The sequence below is a fragment of the Gekko japonicus genome, unplaced genomic scaffold, assembly GCF_001447785.1.
Source record: "Gekko japonicus isolate JY-2015 unplaced genomic scaffold, Gekko_japonicus_V1.1 scaffold54, whole genome shotgun sequence".
Taxonomy (NCBI): Eukaryota; Metazoa; Chordata; class Lepidosauria; order Squamata; family Gekkonidae; genus Gekko; species Gekko japonicus.
The window spans coordinates 900,068-919,837 of record NW_015167058.1 but is presented as its reverse complement, the minus strand read 5'-3'; the positions used below and the strand labels follow the sequence as shown (position 1 = coordinate 919,837).

The 19,770-nt window shown below is 41.3% G+C and overlaps 1 protein-coding gene across 1 annotated transcript in view; it reads right to left on the bottom strand.

The window, feature by feature from the left end:
• The window catches only part of ATP9B (ATPase, class II, type 9B), a 247,304-nt gene that overhangs the window by 199,526 nt on the left and 28,008 nt on the right, over nt 1-19,770 (bottom strand). Inside the window, exons 3-4 of the mRNA XM_015412490.1 lie at nt 15,661-15,811; nt 9,236-9,349 (exon numbers count right to left, since the gene is read on the bottom strand). Coding sequence (XP_015267976.1) covers nt 9,236-9,349; nt 15,661-15,811 — 265 coding nt within the window. The remainder of the gene's footprint in view (nt 1-9,235; nt 9,350-15,660; nt 15,812-19,770) is intronic.

The window sequence follows — 19,770 nt, the reverse complement described above, 5'->3', positions numbered from 1 at the left end:
CAAGGAAAATAATTCAACTGCCAATTTCCTACCAGGTATAAAGTAGGAAAAAAGGACAGGAAGCAGCTTCTGTGGTCTGTTTAGAGCCAAGGGGGAGGGGATTACCCTCCCATTAACTCTTTTTGGGGTAGTGGTTAAGTGTGCAGTTTGGTGTAGTGGTTAAGTGTGCGGACTCTAATCTGGGAGAACCGGGTTTGATTCCCCACTCCTCCACTCACAGCTGCTGATGTGACCTTGGGTCAGTCACAAGCTCTGGCACAGCTGTTCCTGAAAAAGAGCAGTTTGTGTCGGAGTTCTCTCAGCCCCACCCACCTCACAGGGTGTCTGTTGTGGGGAGGGGAAGGGAAAGGAGTTTGTAAGCTGCTCTGAGACTCCAAGTGAAGGGCGGGGTATAAATCCAATCTCTTCTTCTTCTTCTGCTTCTTCTTAAAGGCACCAACCAAAGCACCCTTCTAAAGGTGCCAAATTCCTTTAAAAAACACCAACCAACACCCCCCACCCACACAGAGGTGCCCACCAGACGCCAGGGAGAACAAGGAGCAATCCAGGAGCAGCAACACGCAGCAGCATGCTGAGAAGCTGAGCCGAGCAGATGACTTTGGGAATCAGAAAGTAAACAGGAAGGACAAAGCCATGGGAATCTGGAAGGAGGAGCCAGAGGCCATGGGAATAAGGAAGGAAGGAAGGAAGGAAGGAAGGAAGGAAGGAAGGAAGGGAGGGACGGAGGGAGGGAGGGAGGGAGGGAGGGAGGGAGGCCTCTGCAGAGGCAACAGAGTAAAGAGGGGATTAAGTGAAACCGGCACGCAACTTAAATTTAGTAAAAAAAAATTACAGGGAAGATTTCGGGTGGGGGAGGGTTGCTTCAAATGCCACCCCATGGCTATGGGCCTGCTCCTCCCCCACAGCATGCAAGGTGGCATTTTCTTGCCAAAACCATTGAGCACTGTGAGGGAGGAGCACCCCTTTCCCTCAGTTCTGAGATGCCAAAGTTCCAAAAAAGAATAGCACGAAAGAGAGCTCATAGAAGGTCAGGAAGGAGGGAATGTGTGCCCACACAGAAGACACTCAATGAACAGCAGTTACAGCTACATGCAACCTAGTTCTCATCTTCGGTCTTCTGTGCAGTCCCACACTGGGAGCGTGACAAGCTACTCACCAAGGAAGTAGGTTTGAGGTTCTCAGTCAAACAAATAATGCAACACATCCTTCCCCACTTATGATTCCTTCCTTGACTTCACTTATCACAGAGGATCACATAGAAACACTGCAGATGTCCACCAAAGGTACACCATGAAGAAAACCTGCTAGCTTGAGCTACAGTGAAATGGGCTTGTACCTGAAAGGGACAAGGCACTCCAGTTTGTTGGTAACATAGTTTAACAGTGGTAGCAATCAATCTGTACAAAGTCTGAGAAGAGGCAACTTTGCTTTTATGAGGATCCAAATGACATACAGAAAGATGTAGACTTTTCTCTCTGTGTTCTCTGTAAGTAAAACAATACTGTTCACAGTGACAGATGAAACCAAAGATGATTTTAGGAAGAAAGTGGAGGCTGGGATTTCATTGAATAATGATTTCTGGCCCTGTTTGGGGGCCTTTCAGAGACCATTTGTTGTTTAGACCTAAATTAAGGTCCCCTTCTCCTACCTTGCAAGTTAGGTTGAACAAAAAGCATCTGAGAAGGATACTGAAGTGGATAATGCCTCTTATAGCATTGTCACATGCCTAACCTAGCCTACCTCCCACAGTTACTGTGAGGACCAAATGGAGGAAAGCCTCTTGAGTCCCCATTGGAAAGAAAGGTGGGATTTAAATGAAGTAAATAAATACCCTTTGCCTTTTTTGGGAGAGGTTTTGATGAACTCCTGTAAGAGACAAGTAGCATCAATGCCAGGGCAGATCTGAGACCTGAACTAATAGCCAGAAGAAATGTTGTGGGACTCATTGAGGTAAAGGCAGCACAGAGAATGCTCATCTGAGTCATTTCTGTACCACACTGAGTAGATTTCACAAACAGTTTCTGTGAATGTTTTTCCCTCTATCTATTCAAGTTTTTAAATTTTGAGGCCATAAGCAATTGACAAACAAGACTCTTCTAAATTATGACCAGATATCAGAATGCTAGAAGTTGATCCTCTCACAGCAATGGTGTGTGAAATGATTTTGATGGGAAAATGCCACTTTGTGCACTGTGGGGGAGGAGCACTCTTCCAGGCTTTTGAGCTATTTTTCCCTCCTGCAACACGCCTGTGCATGCACAGTCTCCAATACACGGAAGACAGAAGATTAACTGGCAGAAATTGAAAGTGTTGTCAATGCGTCGGGAAAAGTTTCAGGCCCATGTACAGCATCACTCCCCATGTGCTGATGTCTCTTCCAGCATGAACTAGAAGCGACAATGCAGTGCCAGGGGACATGAGACAGCTAGGTCCCAACCTCCCAAATTCTCCTACCAGTTATCAGCCTCAGGTGGGTAACCCTAAGCTGGAGCTTATCCTCAAAATTATGCACACAGAAAAAGGTATTTCCTGCCTCCTTGTTTCCAGTGTAGCCAGCTGTGCTCCCTCAAAATTGACCCTTAAGAGCCCCTAGACAATGAGAAAAGCAGGTTGCTTACCAGTAACTGGTGATCTTCGAGTGGTCATCTGTGCATTCACACCCATGGGATTCAGTGTGCATGCACTGGATCGATCGTTGCTGTATCAAGCTCTTTTAACGGATTTTCGCGCCCAGTCCCTCGGGCATGTGCAGGAACCCCACCGCGCATGCCCAGAGGGGTGGGCGCGGACATCCTGCCAGTTCCTTCAAACCGCCGCAAATCAAACCCCATTAAAAATGTAAAAGCTGACAGCAGCGGGGAAGGAGGGCGGGTGGTGTGAATGCACAAATGACCACTTGAAGATCACCAGTTACTGGTAAGCAACCTGCTTATCTTCGACGTGGTCTCTGTGCTTCACACCCATGGGAGATTAGCAAGCAGTAGCCTACCTGGAGGAGGGTGCTGGCAGGTTCTTTACTGCATAGCCGAAGATAGAATGTGACGTCCCATGCTGGTACTGGTGTTTGTACGGACGTCGAGGGCATAGTGCCTGATGAAGGTGTTAGGCGTGGCCCACGTAGCAGCTTTACAAATGTCCGGCAAGGGCACTCCCTGGAGGAAGGCAGTGGAAATCGCGACAGCCCTGGTAGAATGAGCCCTGTTAGGGCCAGGTAATAGCTGTTTAGCGAGTAGGTAACATAGATGGATCAGACCTACAATCCACTTTGACAGGCGCTGAGCCGTGATGCGAGTACCCAGCCTTGGTGAAGCGTACAAGACAAATAGTTGTCAGTCTCGTCTAGTTGGGTGCGTTCTATTGAGATAGAACAGGAGAGCCCGCTTCACATCTAAAGTGTGTAATAATTTGTCCTCCGCTGATGTTGGATTTGGGAAGAAGTCAGGGAGGAAGACCTCCGCCTGCAGAAAGGACAGATAAGGGGTATCATGCCGGAAAGCTAATATTTCTCCCACTCGCCTAGCCGAGGTAATGGCAATTAAAAAGGCCGTTTTCCATGCTAGAAGTTTGAGGTCGCATGTTGCAAGTGGCTCAAAGGGCTTCCTCGTGAGCTGGCGGAGAACTAGAGGAAGGTCCCAGGGAGCGACTGGAGTTTTGACAGGAGGATAGAGATGCAATAAACCTTTTAAAAAACATTTTGAAATTGGATGTGAAAACAAAGTACATCCATCAACTGGAACATGGTAGGCCGAAACAGCGGCCAAATAATGAATGGGAAAGTCCCGAGTCAGCTAAGGAGAGGAGGAATCGAAAAACTCTTTCGAGACCCACTGAGGTGGCTCAAGGGGCGTCATCACCTAGGGAACAACAGAACCTTTGCCATTTATAATCGTAGGACCTCCACGTAGTAGCCTTCCTTGAATTCCACAGGACGTTTGCTACGCGGGCGGAGAAGCCGGTGATGTTATTCTCCATGCCATCAGTTTCAACTGTAGTATGTTGTGATGGAGAAGAGGGGAGTTGGGGAGGAGGAGAAGATCCTGAGCCGGAGGGAATTGATGGTATATTCCTTGTGATAGCTCGAGGACTGTTGAAAACCAAGGTTGTCGCGGCCACCATGGTGTTAGTAAGATGCAGTCCGCGGCGTCTCTGAGTATTTTGCAGACCACTCTCAGAAGCAGAGGTAAAGGGGGGAACAGGTAAAGAAGTCCCGTGGACCAAGGGTAAAGGAGACCATCTCCCAGAGATTGTGGATCCCTGCCTCCTCGACAGCAGAACAGAGGACACCTTTTGTTGTTTCTGGTGGCAAAAACATCGACTTGGGGAGCTCCCCACATGCGGAAGAGTGGAAGGAGGTACTCTTGGATTTGGAGGAAGATGTTATCACCATCGAGTTAGGCTGAGGGTGCGAGAAGAGGAATTCGGCATCTGCCTCTTGGACCCTGTACATGTGGTCCAGTTGTCTCATGGACACGGGGCAGACGAAGGTTTTAGCCATGGTGTCTTCGCCGCTTGCAGAAGGACTGAAGACATAGGCAATGCCAAGGTGGAAGAGGTATCAAGCTGAACTATATCATAAACCGCATCTGTTGCCTGCGGATGTTGCTGGACAACAGAGAGGCCTAAAGAGTGGCTCATTCTTTTGACCAAATCTGTGTGTTGTCAGATGGGGATACGGGTAAGTCGTCAGCGACATCCTGGTTGGAGGATTTATGGTCAGGAGAGGTATGAGCCTCAGATGCCTCCATATCTGAGTCCTCTTCTATTAAGTCAGAGGAGTCTTGTTGTGGTATTTGGACCGATGTGTCCTGTTGACAAGTTATGGGTTTAGTTGGGACGACAGGGTTTGGAGTGACCGGAGGGTTAAGAGGATGACTTGGTTCCAGAGTATGATGATCGTCTGGAGGAGGACGTGACAGAGATGCCGAAGGTCTTGATTTGTGGGGCGACCTTGATCTATGAACAGAGTGGGACGAATAGCGATCACAATCAGAATAGCCCGCCGGAGTCAACCACGGCATGGATGGTGGATACGCCCTGTACAGGTACCTCAACTGTCGTTGATCCCAAGGTATTGGTGGAGGGGGCAGGAAGACTCTGGGGGATCAACTTCTGGACTGTGGACGTCTTGGAGACAAAGCAGTAGCCTGTCTGTGAGAACTGTCCCTGTAGTCTCGGTTGTCGATATCGACAGATTGACTGTGCAGATGTGGAGGGTGACGCTGCGTATCGCATGTAGTATATTGGTGCCGACGTGGATCGATGTCGGGAGCTTCCGATACCGTCGATGTCGACAACGGGGAAGGAGACAGAGAAGGCTCTGCATCCACTTGATGACTTAGGAGCTCTACCATTTCGATGTCGGAGTAAGGACACTCCACTTGTTGGATGGGGGAATTCAATAGTTGGATGGTTGGTATCGGCAGAGGAAGTTGGGTCTCCGATATCAATACTGCCATTGGAGCGGGAGGCACTTTAGGGCCATCACCCAGTGCAGACACCGCTTCCTTCCCCTTCTTCGCCACCTTAAGGGACTTGGAGGTGCCCTTCTTCGCGGACTTGTGATCTTTACTTGCCTTAGCCTTCTTTTTGACTGGCGTGGAAGTGGATTATTGTGCCTTCGATGTTGGGAGCTTCGGTGTCAGGCGTCAACATCGGAGGCAGGCCTCGATGCCGGAGCTGTCAATGTAGACGGTCTCTCCTCCATCACTGAGGCAGGAGTAAGGGCCGATTCAAGCAGCGCCACTTTAAGGCGCACAGCACGGTTTTTTCGCGTTTGATAGGAGAAACGAGCACAGTGACAACAGGACTCTGGCTGGTGAGACTCTCCGAGGCAAAAAATGCAGAGGGCATGACGGTCGGGAGGAGCAACTTTGCTGCCGCAACCCCTGCACCTGTTGAAAAAGCCCCACTTCTTCTCCATAAAAGAAGCGAAGAAGAGGGAACATTGGGAAGGGGTAGCCCGAAGGCCTGAAGTAATCAGTAGACTCCCCCTCACAAAAAAATAATTTTTTAAAAGCTTTTTTGAAGAACAAACAACTAAAAAAGAAAACTAGAGTAAGGAAATAATTCCGAAGAGCTGAGGAGAAGAGCCACAAGCTAACCGATCTGACCGACGAAAAAGAGGTCTACTCAACGCGGCGGTAAGAAAGGAACTGGCGGGATGTCCACGCCCACCCCTCTGGGCATGCGCGGTGGGGTTCCTGCGCATGCCCAAGGGACTGGGCGCGAAAATCCGTTAAAAGAGCTTGATACAGCAACGATCGATCCAGCGCATGCACACTGAATCCCATGGGTGTGAAGCACAGAGACTACGTCGAAGATCAGTGTGTTGTGCAGCATGGGGGATCTACTGTGGGAAGACAGACTCCCCCTTTACACGAGCTGCTCACTGCTTGTGACTTTTGATACAACCCAACACCTCCAAGGTGCTAAGTGAGAGATACAATGAAATCAGCAAATGCATTTTCCTTTAAAGAAAGGCTGAAAAATAGCAGGAGATAGAACAGTCAGCTACGCCAATAAGTCTCCATTTTGTTCAGAAGATAGGCTACTTAACTTTCAATCAAGACTGCAGGGATATCATACACTCATTGAAATCAATGACCCTACCTTCCGGATCAATATATTGAGAATTTCAGTTGCATATTCAAAATCAAGGATGGCCAAATTGTGGATTATATGCTAGATCCAGACTCAGAAGCAATATAACTGGACTCAAGCAACCCTACCAAATTTTAAGCAAGATGTTAGAAAAGGTTAACTCACAGTTTTCCACATGACAGGAGAAAACATTAATCCTATATTTCTGTTTAGGATTTTTAAAGGTCAAAAAGATTCATGTGCTTTGCAACCACGTGATAACCTGGTGGAGTCTTGGGAACCATGCTATTTCCTGCTACTTTCCCAAGCCTGATTTGCATATGGGAGACGTCATTATTTGTGAGTGATTTTTCTGAAGATCGCTTCAACAGGCACCATTAATTGTAGTTAGATTCTGCTTTGCTTTCATTAAGCAAAGAAAGGCAGCCTTCAATCAACAACAGTGACACTCAAAAAGCAAGGTAAGCAAATTACTAATCTCTTAACACTAATCAATGTTTTCTTGTGAAACAGAAAATATACATTGTTCTCAGACCACATAACAAAGCAGGCCACGTAACTGGCTATCTCACCTTTAATGCACCATATTCTACTTTTATAGGTAAAAAATTATACAATTTCAGAGATGTCTTGAAATGTTTAAATATAATATTTCCATACACAAATATATACAAATCTCTGCTAGGGATGTGCACAAATACTGTATACTGAGGTTCAGGATCAGACCATTCTGTTAATAAATTAGTTCAAATTATTTATTTTTGTAGTAGCATATGTTCAGTTTTGGTATTTAAATTCAGATGAAATGAGAATGGAAGATGAGACACAAGTTATTTCCAGCCATAACTTTCCCCAGCTTCTAACTAGCTTCTCCTTCCCAAATTGCTGGCAGACTGGGGAAAGGGTCCCCATTTTATGGACCATTAATATTCTCCCTTGCAGAGCAAGTGCATGGCAGCATGGTGGAATTACTCCTCTCTCTCTTCCCACAGCTGGGATCCCAAATAGGGGGCTCTTTTTAAACAGGAAAGGCAATAGGCTGTACAACCTTATTAACACTACTAGACTGATCGATTTCAGCACTTTTCTTCAAGCCTGTACTCAACATATCTTACCTCCCAGCATCTAAGGAGCCAACAGGCTTACTTGGAGAAAAAAAGGTTAAATGATCCAGGAGCACAGCAAGAAAACACATGGAAGGGTTTGGCTTTACCATCCTTTGTCGGCATGCTCCATTATATAAACAAGATACAGCTAACCCCACTTTCCACTTCAGCAGGTAGGCTCAGGAATAACTGGGTCCCTCCCACTAAGCAGTGTTCAGATGCAGAGATCTCATATATTGAATCAGGTATCTTAGTTATATTCCATTCTATAAAATAGGAGGGTTGCCTATCATGAAAAGAGCAGAGAATGCCGTACATTAAGACTAACCTGTGGCTGCTCTCCAGTATAGCATGGGGGCTTTCCTCTCCTTACAAAATACATACTCAAAGTTTTTACTATTAAACCGGCAGGTGCCAGGCAGCAAACTTAAGGGATATGTACTAGACATGTTAAAACCTCTACTTCTGTCCCCCTCAGCCTTCTACCAGCAGATGCAAGACAGCATTTGCTTGCTCCTATCACTGAGCTAACACCAGATACTTATTTATAGCTAGAATGGCTAGATCAAGAAGCATACCTGTTGATACAGGATACACCCCCTCCACAAGTGAATGAGCCAGCAATACAACTGGCATTTCTGTGGACAGCACTTCCCCAGTCAGGGGCATTACAAGGCATGAATATGGGCCATTTTGGATGGATGGTGGGCCTGTCAAGTACATATTTGCCAAGTCATTCACTCTCTCTCCTCTCACAGGCTCAGCCCAATTCCTAACTATCACAAAGCATAGAAACCTAAACATGAGAACAGCTGCAGGTATCAAAATGCCACCAGCAAAATCTGGCCTAGGAAATTGTAGGTAATCTCAATGAAATCAATTACTTATCTAAAGTTCAGAGACCGTATTTAGATTAGATTTTGATTAATCACATTCTGAATTCACATTCCTATTTCTACTAGTCAATTAAAAAAATACCATATTTCCCTCACTGTGGCTCATTACAGAAGTTACAAATTCTGATCTGTTGATCATAGTTAAGGTTCAACAGCACCCCTCAGATACACATGCTACTTTCCTTCTGCTTCTCCCTTAATCCAATATACTTTACTGCCCCTCATATTTATCACCACATTTAGTGCTATAGCTACACTGATTTGTTTGTTTATAGTTAACGTAAAAAACTTTTTATTTTAATTTTTAACAAATAACATACAGAGTGAGGGAAGTTCCATTAACAAATAGTTTAATGTAGAATTTGAAACTTGCTTGGCCTCAAAGTCTAGTGTCAAGTTCACAAGTCAGACATATTACTATCCACAGTTAGTGCTAAAAAAGAGAAGAGACCATGGTATTTGAGTGTGAGAATTTGCATGCAGCTCTGAGAAGCTACTCCTGATCTCTTAATACCTATGGGATCGGAAATCTTTTATCGGCACTGAGCCCATTGTGACATAAGCATAAGTTCATACACTTTATTTTCAGAACAAAACAAAGTTTAAAAGTAGTTGTATAGCATTTTTGTTTACCAGAGGAGCCCAATAGGTGTAGAGGTAGCCTATTTTCAGCGCTGGTACAAACTGTGAGCAGGAGACAACGAGAAAATAAAGATTCAAGAAAAACTTGAACTGTTCATATAAAACCTAAAGCAAAAGAAGAAGAAGAAACAGAAAATGGTGTTTTCAAAAACATTTTTAGGTAACAAGCAACTCCAACCAAATTTTACTATAGCACAATTATGGCTTCATTTTCTGAATTCTATGCTGGCTCCACTTCTTTGAACCTGTTCCAACTCTAAAAATGCAAAAAACCCACAAAAAACACAAGTAACAGAAACATTTAATGCTAATATTAAACAGCTAGCCCTACCTTAATGTAAAACATCCCAATACACCATCTCATTCTAGAACTCATCCACAACCCTGGAGTAATAATATTTAACTTTTATGTTATGTTTGAGTGTGTCCAAATACTTGGCATACACTTTATAAAGATAGTTCTTGCCCACTGCTGTATTACAAATAGGAAATGGATAGTGAGCAATAGCAGCTGAACAACAGATTTCTGATGGGCAGTTCATATTCTTAGCTGCTATACTATGCCAGCTCTTGATAATAATGATTTTAAAAGATGACTGTATAGACAATAATTGTCCAAGGAATTATCATGGCAATAATAAACACATCTGAGGGGGCATTTCTACATATACACACACACTTATTTATTGCTTTTCTATTCACAACTACAAAGGAAGGGGGGAAGGGATACTAAACAAAAATACAAAGCTAAAACAAGGATCATGTTACATTAGTTACATCAATATCATAATTGTAAAAAAATACAAATAATCATAATTGTAAAAAAATACAAATAAAAGGAGTGATACTGTCTATTTTTTCAAAACCAAACTGATACAAGCATAATTAGCCAGAGTAGGTGCATTCTAGTTTCTTATATATCAAAAGAGAATAAGGCTTTCAAGATTAAGGTATACATCACATCATTATCTCCTGTGTTTGTTTTTATCATAGTTCAGTTTAACTATGGGGGCATCTTCTTTTAAAACACAACAAATTTAGTTATAAGAAGTTAATTAATACAGAGTTAAAAAGACAGTTACTCTGAAATTATTAAACTAAATGACAGGAACCCACAGAGAGTTGATGGGTCACATCATTTCTACCCGTCATTTCTACACACTGGTTCATTTTTCTCTCCTCCTGGCAGCCCCCATATCCTCTCCCATTTCCCTGCTTCTTTCTCCTTCCCATTCACCAATGAAACTTTATTTTACCTGCCTCCCAGTCTTCAGCTTTATACCTAATTTACTTAATTTATACCCCACCTTTCTCTTCAATGGGGACACAAAGCAGTTTACAACATTCTCCTCTCTTTCATTTGGTCCTCACAACAACCCTGTGAGTTAGATTAGGCTGAGAGTGACTGGCTCAAGGCCACCAAGGAAGCTTCCATGGCACAGTGGTGATTTGGACCTGGGTCTCCCAGATCCTAGTGGGATACTCTAACCACTACACCACTCTGGCTCTCAGCTTTCCCTCCCTCCCCTCCCTCTCCCTGGCAGCCTCTCCCTGGGAAAATTCTGGGCCAGTTATCAAGCAATTTGTACAGAAGCAGCTGCTCAGCCCAGGCAAATTATATGACATCAATTTGGCCAGTAGCCACCACTGCACCTAGGTGAGTTGCGCAAATTGCATGGCAGCAAGTTGCTCACTGATGGCTGAGAGGCCTGGCCCAATATGTTCTCCCTCTGGGGCAGGAGGAAGGGGAGAAGAGGTGGAGTGGGAGGCCAAAACAGACTGGGAAAGGCCCTTGCCCCACCTTTCACTGACAGAAAGCAAAGTCTGAAGGGCTGTCAATATTTTCTAGTTCCTTAACAACCCCCACAATGACCTCAGAAGGTGTTCATTTCTTTAAAGTACAGGTGCTGCTTCGCTTATTTGGGGGGGCTAAGCCCCGATGTGTTGAATTTTTTTCAGACCTGTTCTCAGGTTTACTAAAGATCTCTCATGTCTGTTTGTGGCTCCAGTCTCTTGAAGTAGCCACAGATTGGGCAACAGTGGGAATCAGACATATTGATAAAATCAATATGGTAAAGTTTGTCAATCTACCATGATCCCTACACTGTCCTCAAAATAAAGAAAAGTAAATATTGTAATTGATCTATTTGAAAGATATTTTTATTATGAAAATAAAGAATCCTACCCAAAAGCCTGTAGGCTGGTGGAATGCAAACATAGCACAGTCAAATGAAAGCTCCAGACAAACCAACATATTATGGAAATTTCAGTACAAAGATGTTCCAATTGGTATAGCATTTGTTTTGTGATTTACAAGCATGTATATGAATAGTAAGAGCTATGCTGGAGTAATACTGTGTTTATATTTACAATGAAACATGATTATTTTCTTCTACAATGTTTAAATTCTCATATAAATTAATCTCAGCAGGGTAACAATATTTCCTGCCTTACTACTAATTAATTTAAAATCCCAGTTAGCATCAATTAATAGCTCAGTAATTTGTATTCATACTAAAGCCAGAATAGGATTCCGACTGTGCAATTACAAACGCTTTCAAACTACTCGATTTCCTAAGGAAAAGTTTCAGAGAAAATATTCCAAGACTAATAATGCGTCTTGTCTATGCTATGCCAACAGGTGTTCACAGATCATGACTGATCATTGCAGGCATCATGCTCTTGCCTAAACCTCTGAAATACACATTATACATTTAACCACAATAATCAATTACTGAATGTATACTTAACAACCTTTACAGAAAAGCTTTTTTCTCGTGTAAATGTAGAAAATGTTAGTTCATGCAATGAAGATGAAAATATTTGTCTGCATGACATTAACATTCTCAAAAGCATAGGTTTTATGAGAGATATCAATGCATGTGCCAGTTAGCTGAATAGTGTTGGGGGGGCAGGATGGGGTGCAGAGAAACCAATGTATAACAATTAGAAATCTGCATTCCTACTGAAAATAAAATTTGAAAGACGCAGCATTCTTGTCAACAAGAAACCAACAAGACAATTTACTACTGCAGTAAAAGGCACAGTATATAATGGCCTGTTTATTCCATACTCATTGAAACACCTCTCCCTCAAGAGTTACTTTTCAGTCAAATATTAAATTAGAAACTAACAGGGTTGGCTATCCAAAGAATGAATGCTAAAGTCACAGAATTGATTGAAATTAGTCAAGGAACGAAAAATACCAAACTGTGCCTTTTTGTGATTTGCACAAAACGTATAACAAATTATTGTTGTCAGCACTGAAAAGAATTCTGCATCTTGAAAACCATAATAAGGCAAAACAAAATCTGAAGAGACAGAACATAATTTTAAACTGGATTTAGTTAATACAAGGTTTTGTTATATCGCTATAAAACGCATAATAGCCAACACCATAGAAATGTTTCCTGTATAAAAACAATTACCACATTTATGGGTTCTCTTATAATCTGTACCACTAACTATACTGAAGAATGAACTTTTCAACCATTTATTCTGCATTTAGAGTGAACACTCTGTGAGGAACATTTCTACATAATGATTTCAAATGCAAAACAGAAAAAAACAAGGGAGTTGTTTCACGGTAGGCACAAAATACAAAAAACACAAATATTTGTTTCCATTTCCATAATTATCCCAAGACCAAGATGGGTAGTCATGTTAGTCTGTCTGTAGCAGTAGAAAAGAGCAAGAGTCCAGTAGCACCTTAAAGACTAACAAAATTTATGGTAGGATATGAGCTTTTGTGAGTTACTGCTCATTCAGATGCAGCTATTAACCCGATTCAGTGCCACTTTGGCAATACAAAATTTTAAAAACATACTAAAACTTCATGAAAATTCCTCATATAAGAAACGTGGGAAAGAAAATGTACCTGATAAGCCATATTGTGTACACAAGAACTAGTATGCAAATACAGCTGTATCCAGATGTCATGAACAAGCTTTGATTTGTTATGAAAGTAAGTCTAGTTTATCCTCAGGTCACACTTCTTCCTTGTTCTCAAGCATGGAGCTGAGACTGAAAATGTTCAGGCTTGAAAGAAACTACAGCTTGTTTCAACATCTCTATTATAATCTTGGTCAGAGCCTATGAGTCCATACAAGCATTTAAAATTGCCATGTATGCATACAGGCCACACCTTTGCTGGAATGCAACAAGGAACATACAAAGAGGTCCATAATTTTCACTTCCATTTCCCCCTAATATTTCTCTTATTAAAAGATTGTGCTTAATTATGGTAGGGTCACATCCACAGTTCTCTCTAAACTGTGCTAGGGGGCACTGGCACACAACATTTCAGAGGCCAGTTCAGAGGATTTCTGCTTCATCTTACAAACAATGGAGGATGGGAGCACCTCCTTCTGGGGCCCACAGAATTGGACCCCCTGGTCCAATATTTTTGAAACTTGGGGGGGTTTGTGAGGTAGAGACACCAGTAGCTATGCTGCAAATTTGGTGCCTCTGCCTAAAAAAAACAGCCCCCCAGAGCCCCAGATACCTTTGGACTGATTCTCCATTAAAGTCTATTGACTATAGTGGTCCCCACAGGCTATAATTCAGCCAGGGGGAAAAAAACATTTTTGCACACCGCTGTTCTGCTTTTCAGCATGATTTGTAAACTGCCTTGAGTCACAGGGAAAAGTGGGATATAAATATTTGAATAAATAAGGTTGAGCAGGTTGATAACATTTAAGCAACTTCCTGTTTGTTAGGTTAGGCAGGGTCGGACAGTGATTGTTCCACCTCTGTTATACTTGACCTGTAATGCTGGTTGTCATATTTCACTAAAAAAAAGCTAAGTAGACTGCAAGAGCACCACCACCCCCAAGTGCTGGTATGTTTTCTAAGTGTCAACACAGGGCGACATTCCAAGGCCAGGTCTACCCATATAGTGGAAAGGAGCAGTTTACCAGAGGCCAGGTCAACCCCCATAAAGGTAAAGGTTCCCTTGCTCGAAAATTAATCTACAGAGGGGACCAGCAATTTAAAGATACAACAATAATGGAAGAAATTGCTGTTAGGTTCACACAATAGCACTGTATAGACAAAAATGAATAAATAAACTTGTTGAGAAGATGTTCAATGATGTTTGTAATTTCTATATTTTCAGGACAAAGGACGTCTGACACTGAAGATAGGTGATACGAACATCTCGAGTGGTAGTTCGTTTCGAGACACAACTCTTTTTCAACCACAATTCAGATTCCCTGGTTGTCTTTTTGTGTACAGAGGTAGTATCAATCTTTTCCAACAACAGTTCCAACAGCACATAGGCTAACAAGTTTATAATACAGCACGCAGGCTTACTAGTTTTCAGTCCGGACAACAAGTTTACCAGAGGCCAGGTCAACCCCCATAAAGGTAAAGGTTCCCTTGCTCGAAAGCCAGTCAAATCCGACTCTAGGGTTGCAGTGCTCATCTCCGTTTCAAAGCCGAAGAGCCAGCGCTGTCCGAAGACGTTTCCGTGGTCATGTGGCCGGCATGACTAAACACCAAGGCGCACAGAACGCTGTTACCTTCCCACCGAAGTGGTACCTATTTATCTACTTGCAATTTCTTGCTTTCGAACTGCTAGGTTGGCAGGAGCTGAAACTAGAGATGGGAGCTCACTCCATCATGCGGCACCCGGGTCTTGAACTGCTGAACTACTGACTTTCCACAGCCTGCAGTTCAGCGTCTTAACCACTTGAGCCACCGCAGTTCCATCTATCCCATAGAGGACAACAATTTATGTAATGAAATTTGACTTGACTCTGTTTTCTCTTATAATGTTTAAATTATTCTTAAAATATAGCTTAAATATAGTGTAAAAGAATTCATTCTGAGATTTTTACAAAGTTATGGAAAGAAACAATAGTCAAATGTATACTTGCTCACAACTTTAACGCTACCAACTTTTTTTGCTCATGAGGCAGAATTTTGGCTTAAAAGACTGTGGAGCTTAGAGGGAATATTGATTACATCCTATGTTTGTCACAAGATTGACCAGATTTGTTGAACATTTTCTTGCATTTGTTCTGTTATAGAAAAAATGGGGGGGAGGGGAATACTGTAGTTGCATTTAATCTCCCCACTCCAGTATACATACAATATGTGCTCTATTCATTACTATAATTTGTTATTTGTTCCTCCTACTCAAATCTGAGCAACTCTGTTCCGTAGCTCTCACAGAAATGTCCAAGACTGATCTCCCTTAACTTCTGACTAGCTGCCCCTGGATCTAGATACAGAAAGAGAGACAGAGATCTGAATGGGAAACTTGTAAAGAGAAGGGGCCTGAAATATGCAATCATTTTATGCTTTCTTCATTAAGTAATTCAGAATATTTGTTTTAAATATCGTAACACACACAGAAAATTTATAAAGGACATAAACTAAGCCCACCTTTAAGGAATCATTAGTAGCCTTACCCCAGGTATAAATGTAAAGATATTGTATTTTTGATTTTTAATAGCATTTCTAGGATACTTTTCTTCACATTTTTCAGGACATCCAAGCCATACTGTGCGTGCTTTGAGTTCTTTCTTTCTTCGGCAAATGTTTATGAGCCAGTCACAGCAACTGCAAAACAAGAAAAGAGTTTTCTAATTTTTTTTTAATCAATTGCTATTTTTGTGTAGCGTCCACCTTGCTAATGAAACATCAATGTCATCTTGGTCTTTAAAGGAACCATGCCTTTGTAATGTTAGTAAACTGACCTCAACTGTGTGCTTCTGACCTGTACCATCAAATGAACGCTCAAATATAATATATCTAGTAGAAGCAGACCTACCTCCCTGTCTTGACTAAAAGACAAGCTTGGTTCTCACCAGGTACAACCACCCCACTAGATGTGGCTTTAACCACAGGGGACTGCCCTCCTTTGTTCCTCCCTAGTGATATGAATTCCTATTGGGGGGGGGGGGGTTGAACAGGAAAAAAAATCAAGGGAAAAATCTTTTCCCTGTTCTTCTCTGAGGGGTGCTGTTGTTGTTTTTGGCCAATGTTTCCAATGGAAAAATTAGGAATTTCTGGGGAGCCCTAGAGAAACTTCTATGAAAATAGTTTCTTTGAAATGAGTGAAATGCTTTAAAAGGCAACATTTTACTCATCCAAAATGTATAGCATAAATGTCTGAGCCCTCTCCCCCCATTTTCCAATGAAACTCTGAGGTATAACTCTAATGAAACATTGTTTTTCCTTTGGAATGAGTGAATTGTTTTAACGTTTATATATAGCATTAAACAGTATGAGGACTTTGCTTTGATTTTTCCACTGGAAAAAACTGGGAACTATTGGGGAACATTTTAAAAAAACCTATCATGTAACATTGCCCTTCTTTTGGAATAAATGAAATGTGCTAAGACAGCACAGAGTGCAGCTCTCTTATTGCTTTAGCCTTGGGTATCTTTGTAATTTTGCTTGTAGAAAACTAAGGCATTTATACTTTAAATTCCATATGTATGTCAATTAGTACAGTCTTATATGTTATCTAAGTTATAAATTATATGTTTTATTTTGTTAAAGCACCTAAATGAATTTAGGTATCCCAAAATTTCAGCATTTTTCCTAGGAACAAACTATTTTCTCCCTGTAACTTTAAAATTTCCTGAAAGTATACATCTTTACTAGGGATAGGCATGAACTAGAAAAATGTGGTTTGTGTTGGTTCATGGTTCGAACCATGAACTAAATTGAACCCAGAGGTTTGTTCACAAAACGAACCAGTTTGTGGCCCCGCAACCCCCCTTGAAAGGGACCGCAGTCCCTTTCAATGGGGTTTGCAGAAAACCAAAAAAAACAGCTGAGTGGCAGGGAGCAGCCTGCTCACCCACTCAGCTATTTTGGGCTGTCTTGTGCAGTCCCTTTAAAGTTTAAATGGACTGCACAAGGCAACCCAAAACACCTGAGCGGCAAGGCACAGGCACTCCCTGCTGCTTAGCTGTTTTTCAGGCTTTCGTGGGGAACAGAAAGAAGGGGTTTAAAGGGATTGAGAGTCCCTTTGAACCTCTGCTTTCTGCTGTATCCACAAATTGCCACAAACTGCTTTAAAAGTTTGTGGAAGTTCATGTTGGCAGACCCGTCACGAACTTTAGTTCGTGAACCACGAACAGGGCAAAATCTTTGGAAGTAGGTTTTTGGCAAGGAAAGTCCCCATAGGCACACAGTCTAATAGATACTGATGAGTGCTAGCATACAGCAGTCTGTTCATTAAACAACTTTAGTTAATAAAAGATTATTTTTGAAACAGTTTGGGGTGGAGAAGGTGAGGGGGACAAGTGGACCAGATTTGGTAGACTTGCACAAAATTGTTTCTCTTTACAAGAGTTATATAGCAGTTTATACACACATACATTCGTCCTTAAACTTACTAGAAAGTATCAGAAAATAGTTACAAGTTGTTCCAGGTATGATGATGAGCTATATATTGTTTGGTTCCAGTGCTACAGTTACTAGTCAACCGATTTCAGTAACAGGAATATACAAACCTGGCATTGGGAATATATTTTAAAATTAAAACAAACTATATATTGGAACTATATTCTTTACAATGTTTTCCATCTGTAATATTACACAATCTGTAATATATAGATGAAACTCTTTATCTTCAGTCCAACAGTATGAACTTCTAATGTGCAAAATTATTTTCTGAACTTTGCTTAGAAGATTTTGCCCAAGTCCTAAATATAATTATAAGCAATATAGGATCTACAGGTATTAATTTAAATTAAAAATTTAATGATCTGAAACAACACTCACAAACTGAAAAGTAACAACTAGTTCTTACCCTTCAGCACAAATGCTAAAATCTTCATCAGTTTAGCAAACACCTAAGTTTGAATCCATTTTGGCACAGCTAAACACCTGTGATTCCTCTGAAAAAGGAGGGCTGATTGGCACCTAACGATAAGCACATTAAGCCCTCAGATTCAACGAGGTCTCCACTGATGGAAATAATTATGGATTTTGACAATGCAATTTTGAAGCATTTATTACATGCAAATTAGGATTCAATACTTCAGATATCAGTAAGTCCATGTCCATTTAACACAGAAATCCCTATCAGTTTGGAGAGGTAATTGGGTCCCTTTTGTCATCATGAGTCTTGGCCCATGTAGCGCTGCATTAATAAAGGCTTCTGTTTAAGACAACACACAATTAAGTAGAGATAAAGGTTCCAAAGTATGAATCTGGGGTTCTAAATGAACATATGAATAAAATGTTTAAACTGTTATTGATGAGATCTGTTGGATAAAGATCAATAAATAATGGGAAACAATCTTTAACACCATGGAGTACAATTTCTTAAAATCACAACTACAACATATAAAATGCAGCACAAAGGTCATTTAAGGCACACTTATCTTCCTATATTTAACAGAGCAGAAACATTTTAGGAAGAATGAACACTTCTGATCACACAGTTGCATGTTGAGTTGCCTTTGTTCTTACTCAAAAAGCTTTAACTAAGATCATACCATTTCAATGTATGCAGACACTGGAAAATGCAATTTTAAATGCCTGTTAATGAAAAAGATGGAAGGATCTTCTAGCTATACAATGAGTGCAATGGCTTTTGTTTTTTACCATTTAGGTATCTCAGCTTTGTTGTGTATAGACACACACTGTGGTATAACTGAAGTTAGCAAATGATCCAGCAGAGCCGGTACAGCAAATAATGGTGAGAAGACTTAAGAGCCTTGTTAAAGGTTAGCTATTTTAATGAAATTAATTGGCATAGTGACATGCCTTTGAATAAAGAGGAAGTACCACACGTTCAGTGGCAGGGATGTATTTTTAAAAATGCAGGAATTGCTAGATAACTAGGAAACGATATTCCTATTTTGCATATGAAATACCTTCTGCCACATCAAGCTAAGCTTCACACAAAATCAGGTTTCATTTTTTAAAGCTGTTCGGCAATTTTGCCGAAGGTTTTAAATCTTAAGCATAAGTTACTCAAAAGAGAATTTTTTTCCAAAACAAAAAGATAATAAAAAGGCTCTATATCGTCTCCTATGAAAAAGCTATTCCGATGTAAATTCTGAGCAGCAGAAACTATTTATACCAAAAAACCCTTTAATTATTGAACTCTACAGGTAGCTTTGGTAATCAGGTCAAAAGCAACACAGTAGTTCATGTCACTCTTAAAAGATCAGCATTTTCCCATGCTTCAGCACAACAAATGTGTTACAGATTAACTGAAAGTGTACAAGCCATTTTAGAGTCCAAATTAATCCAAGTATTTGATATCCCTTTATTTCATATGGAAATGCCATTCAACAGCACCATTTTAATAGGGACAAAGTGGTTTTTGATAAGAACTGGAATGTAAATCTCATGAGAAAGAAATCAATCCAGCCCAAAGAACTTCAGAGTATTGATCTTTGTGCATTATAATTTCACAAGCTAAAACAGAACAACTAAAATAAAGAGGGAGAAATAATTACAGTCAAAAACTAGCTGTTACTATCCTAGGCTCTAATAACTATGAATATAGGGGGCAATGCTTTCTGTATTACTAAGAGTGCATTACAAAT